Source organism: Alosa sapidissima, chromosome 7, assembly GCF_018492685.1.
Source record: "Alosa sapidissima isolate fAloSap1 chromosome 7, fAloSap1.pri, whole genome shotgun sequence".
In the NCBI taxonomy this organism is placed as follows: Eukaryota; Metazoa; Chordata; class Actinopteri; order Clupeiformes; family Clupeidae; genus Alosa; species Alosa sapidissima.
In genome coordinates this window covers 8537381-8542749 of record NC_055963.1, presented here as the reverse complement: position 1 = coordinate 8542749, position 5369 = coordinate 8537381, and the positions used below count along the sequence as shown (strand labels likewise).

General features: G+C 43.5%; 1 protein-coding gene across 2 annotated transcripts in view; it reads right to left on the bottom strand.

Moving 5' to 3' along the window:
• The window catches only part of si:ch211-251b21.1 (uncharacterized protein LOC571720 homolog), an 11881-nt gene extending 6512 nt beyond the window's left edge, over nucleotides 1-5369 (bottom strand). The window contains exons 1-2 of one of the 2 annotated variants that reach the window (XM_042099231.1): nucleotides 5219-5369; nucleotides 3140-3219 (exon numbers count right to left, since the gene is read on the bottom strand). In XM_042099231.1, coding sequence (XP_041955165.1) covers nucleotides 3140-3203 — 64 coding nt within the window. In that variant the 5' untranslated portion in view covers nucleotides 3204-3219; nucleotides 5219-5369. The remainder of the gene's footprint in view (nucleotides 1-3139; nucleotides 3220-5218) is intronic. The other variant, XM_042099230.1, reaches the window with a different exon arrangement.

Sequence of the window (5369 nt, the reverse complement as noted above, 5' to 3'; positions counted from 1 at the left end):
ATGCCTTTTGGAGATTATATTATGATCGATCGCCTATTGACAGTGATAGTCACGGTGCGTCTGTGAATGGAGGTGCGTCTTTGCGTATGACGGTGTCCACTAAGCATACCATGCTTATTTCGACCCTTTGCCCAAAATAGCTCGAGGTGGCAGTGGTAATCGTGATGATAGTGTCCGTAATGGACGTGGTACAGACAGCTCTGAAGAACTACAAAGTCACCCGCGATAGGAACTGATTTGACCAGGCTACTTTATTGTAGACCTATAATAACGGTTTGTGGAACAGGCTAGTAATAGTTTACTATTGTTACATCTTAGGCCTACTGTTTTCCTGTTCATTTGTTATTTGGGTAATATGACAAAAAGAAAGTAAACCTGCTCAAATAGTTCAACATCCAGTATTTACTGAAAGGTGCATAATTTGAGGTGCTTACCATCCAGTGGCAAATTAGATGGGCAAATTTACCCCCTTCATAAACTTTTGTTTATACTCAAAGATTTTTACATTTACAGTAGGACTTTATCTCTGACCACTTTCAAGCCATGGCCTTTTGAAATTTTGATATGCCAGGTTTAAATAAGTTATGAGAGGAAAATATTTTTATTTGGTGTGAAACACACACATACCTGTTTTTATGCTTTTTTGTGTCTTTTCATAATTTGTATTTATATTTATTTTATCATTATTTTATAGCACAGGTGTCTAAAAATAGATAAAAAGACTTGCACTTTCTGTTTGCAGTTTTGTATTTGAAAATACAGTATTTGAAAAAAAAAAACCCATTGCATTTTAGGAAATAGCCATTCTTTTTTGTATTATTTTTTAACACTGACGCGGCCCTCCAATCAGATGACGTTGGCAGAAGTGGCCCCCAGCTCATTTGAGTTTGAGACCCCTGCTGTACACTGTGGTCAAGATAAATATTTGACAATGGCCACCCTCACCCATCCCACACTCTCACTCTCTCTCTCTATCTCTATCTGTCTCTCTATCTCTCTTTCTCTCATGGTACGTTTAGAGGATGATGTAACTCACAGTATGCTGGCAAATGGACTAACGGTGGCTGCCCCTCTATTGTTGTCAAGTTGTTTTTAAAAGACATTTGGGCTTTGGGAAACGTTTGTCTTGTTTTGGGAAATGTCTATGGTCTGCTTTTGTGTGCCTCCTCTTTGTGCTAAAAAAATAGGTCACGTTACATTAGAGTCAGAGAGAGAGACGAAAACAACAACTCCAAAAAGCACACACACACACACACACACACACACACACACACACACACAAACACTCAAACGTCCAGGGAAAAAAAAACAGTACAGATGATCAAAGCGCTGCCCAGCGTCCAACGCTACCCATAAGTAAGTTCCTGGGGGGACATTCTCATGGGTTAATGACCCGTGTTCTCATACTGCGCAAGGCTTTGTACCGGTTCCTCAAAGACGGAGTCGGTACTAAACAAGCTCTCGGCGGAACAAAGACGCTCTTGTAAGCCCCTTCCTCCCCTCTCCTGAATAACGGACTCTTTCTCCACTGGGCTTGTAATTTTCTCAGGAGGAGAGAGCCACAGCCCCTTTTTTGGAGAGGGGGGGGGGGGGGGGGGGTGCACTCCATGATGAAGATGAGGAGGATGTTTGGGTTTGGAGTGTTTGGTTTTTACTGCCCTAATTGGAGCATTAAGGAGTTTTGGGGTTTGGGGCGAGTGGAGACAACTTAACAGCCAACCCCTCTCACACACACACACACACTAACACACAAACACACACACACACACTTACACGTACACACACACACACACACACACACACTTACACGTACACACACACACACACACACACACACACACAGCAATAAGCTAACCCACCCTCTCACCCCCATCTCCCTGTAATACTTATGTGTCTCGCTGCCTTGACATCAGCTTTGGGTTCATTACCATGAACTGTGACCAATGGCAATTACCGCCTTCCCCCCAACAAGTTGGGCCAATGCACGTTTGACTGATGGGTGTGTGAATGTGTGTGTGTGTGTGTGTGTGTGTGGGTGTGGGTGGGTGTGGGTGGGTGTGGGTGTGTTTGTGTGTGTATGTGTCAAGTCCGTTGGGTACTGTCAGGATTGCACTTCAAAGCAATTGATGAAATATGGCAAACTCACAAGCTATCAACGTCCTGCCACTTCACTACACATCACCCCGCACCCCCCTACACACACACACACACACACACACACACACACACACACACACACACACACACACACACACACATCACACACACACACACACACACACACACACACACACACACACACACACACACACACACACACACACGCATCTCATCTGATTAAGCCTGTGGGTTTTTAGCTGGCACTGTTCAGATGTATTATGCCCAGTGTTGTTGAGGCCAGAGGCCGGAGTCGTTTCCCAGCCGTGGGCAGTCTGAGGGCCAGTGAGGGGGGAGAGGGGGGCAAATCAGATGCACACTGCTGCTTTGAAGAGGCTCCAGGAGTGAGATCCTCTCACTGAGCCCGTCAGAGTGCCAGGCAGCTAGGCTACCGACCACCCCCTCCCCACTCTCTTACACACACTCACACTCACACACACACATACACACACACACACACACACACGCACGTACGCACGCACGCACGCACGCACACACGCACACTCACACACACATACTCAAACACACAGAAACACACACAGGACACACACAGGAATAGACACACAGGAATAGACACAGAAACACTCACACACACACACACACACACACACACACACACACACACACACACAACACAAAGACACACAGGAATAGACACAGAGAGACACACACACATACACACAACCCACTCGTCAAGACAGCAACACTATGTTTGCCTAGTGCAGACCACCTACTGTAGTACATTTACACAGCAACACTCAGGGCCAACCACCATATTAAGGAACAGCCTTCAGTTAAGTGCTTTAGCGTGTCTCTGCTGTATGTTTAAAGGTGCCAACGTGTGTCTGAGATTTACTGTACAATGTATGTATGGAGACAATATCATGTCTGTAGTTTAACCAGTGTTTTTTAAGTGTATATAGTGTGAGTTTTTTTTTTAGTCTGTTGCCCTGTTACAGACGGGTTAGCATGGTTACTGCACCTGCAACGCTGCCTCCAGCAAGCAGTACAGCCACACACACCAATACTCCCAGAATCCCCTTCATCTTGTGACCTTTGAACCTGAGGATGAAACAATAGCAGAATAAGACTCTGAGGATGCCTTGCCATAATTTCCCTTGGGATAAGCAACTCTATCTAGGTCACTCAAGCCAAGCCCTTGATTAGTGCACTTCCATGCTGTGATCTTCCCTGCCTGCCAGTTGATGCATTTGAGTGGGCACAGTAACTTCCAGTAAGTACACTTAAACAGCCACATTATTTCAATTTTAGTGCACTTAAAACATCTTCATTTTTGTCAGTACACTTACACTGGCACCTATAATTTCACTTCAACACCCTAAAGTAACTTTAGTACATTTTCTTTAGTAAATTTCAACACCCTAAAGTAACTTTAGTAAATTTACTTCTCCTGTCACCATTTGATATGAGTGCACATTGGGTTTTGAAAAATGTGCTACATAGCCTTGCATACTGTAGATCATCCCCAAATATGTCACTATAAGGTCACAATATACAAGAAGCCAACAAAATATTTATAAAAGATAAAACCAGGGCAAAAACATGTCTCTCATCAGAGTTAGAGCCTTACACAGGTTCAAAGTAGGACACCAAGCACAGTCAGAGAGGTTTACAGCAGGCTGAAGAAGATACACATCTTAGAGCAGTGTTTCCCAAAGTCTGGGTCGCGACCCACGGGTGGGTCGCAGGAGATTTTATTTGGGTCGCCAGCACAATTTATGTTGTGTTATAGGCCTAACTGATACCATTTGTCATTTGATACCAGGAAAGCTAACAGTTTTCTATTAGGATGTAGTTTGTTAACTACCACAGTAACGGTTTTGTCATAAAAGCTCATGAAACTGGCGCATGGAACTGGGGGACGAACGCATCGCAGAGGGGGAGCCAGAGCATGGATATCTACCTCTCAAAATGAAACCGTTCTGTGGGGCGCCTGCCATGTACCTCGCAGTTGCAAACTACAAGGGACATGAATCCGCCTATTTGCACGAACATTAACAGATACCAGCTCCTCAACTTTACTGATTAAAATCTAGTGACCGTGCAGTTTCGATTGTAGATGCAATCTTTACAGTTAATAGCAACTCCTCACATTCTTATTTCTGATTAAAAATGCACAACAGTGCATTATATTAGGCTACAATTTAAATGGACATTTTACACACTATTCCTTCTCGCAAAAGCCTCTTGTTCTGATATTACGACTATAGAATATAATATAATACAACAATACAATATAACGACTTGAGTTATTTGCTGTTTACATCGGAATTGACGTCCACAGTGTTATGGACCCATTTGTCTGCAACGCAACGTAGCCTACAACATTTTTTTTTTAGAAATACAACAGCTTATATGCTGATGAATGACGACTGCGCAACATGCGAGAATTTCCCCACACTCTTGGATTCGCATTAAAACGTATCTTTTCTGTAGTCATTTCCAACTTTTCACGCTGATGGTGCTCAAAATGCAGCACAACCGTGTTCAAAGCAGGATCTATCTATATAGATCCTACAGCAATGTATGGTTGGGGAAGGCATAGAAAAGTTGGAGAACCTGTGGCCTAACAATATTGGTGGTTGCAGGGTAGATTTGAAGTGAAATGGGTCGCGATGGTCTGTCATTTTTAAAAAGTGGGTCCCCAGAAAAAAAAGTTTGGGAAACACTGTCTTAGAGCATCAACTTTGCCTCACAATGCCGTGGGAGGAAGCTGTGTTGCTGCCCTCGGGGATGAGGCACAGATGTTCAACATTAACATGTTTCATTTTTAGAGAAAAAAACACTGTAGTATGCCAAAACATTGTGGAACACTTCACCAACTCCAGACTACTTTTAAAAACATATGAAATATGTGTCTATAACATTTGCATGATCACAACTTGTATCAAAACTGATTTGTTATAACATCTGCGTAGAAGAGAGGTTGCCATCAGATATTATTACCATTTACTACGTGATACCCCAAAGAGATGCTTGTAGCTTTTGGCAAGTGCAAAGGTGTGTTCTCAGGTAAAGGTAGCAGAAAAAACATACTCACTGTAGTCTGTAGCTTTGGGCTGTGTTCTCAGAGAAGTATCGCAGTGATGGGGGTGAGTATTTTGGGGGGTGACTGAGCCAGCCCCCCTACATTTATAGATAGAGGCGAGAGTAGCCCCCAAGGTTTCAGCAACCAATCAGAGAGGGATGGG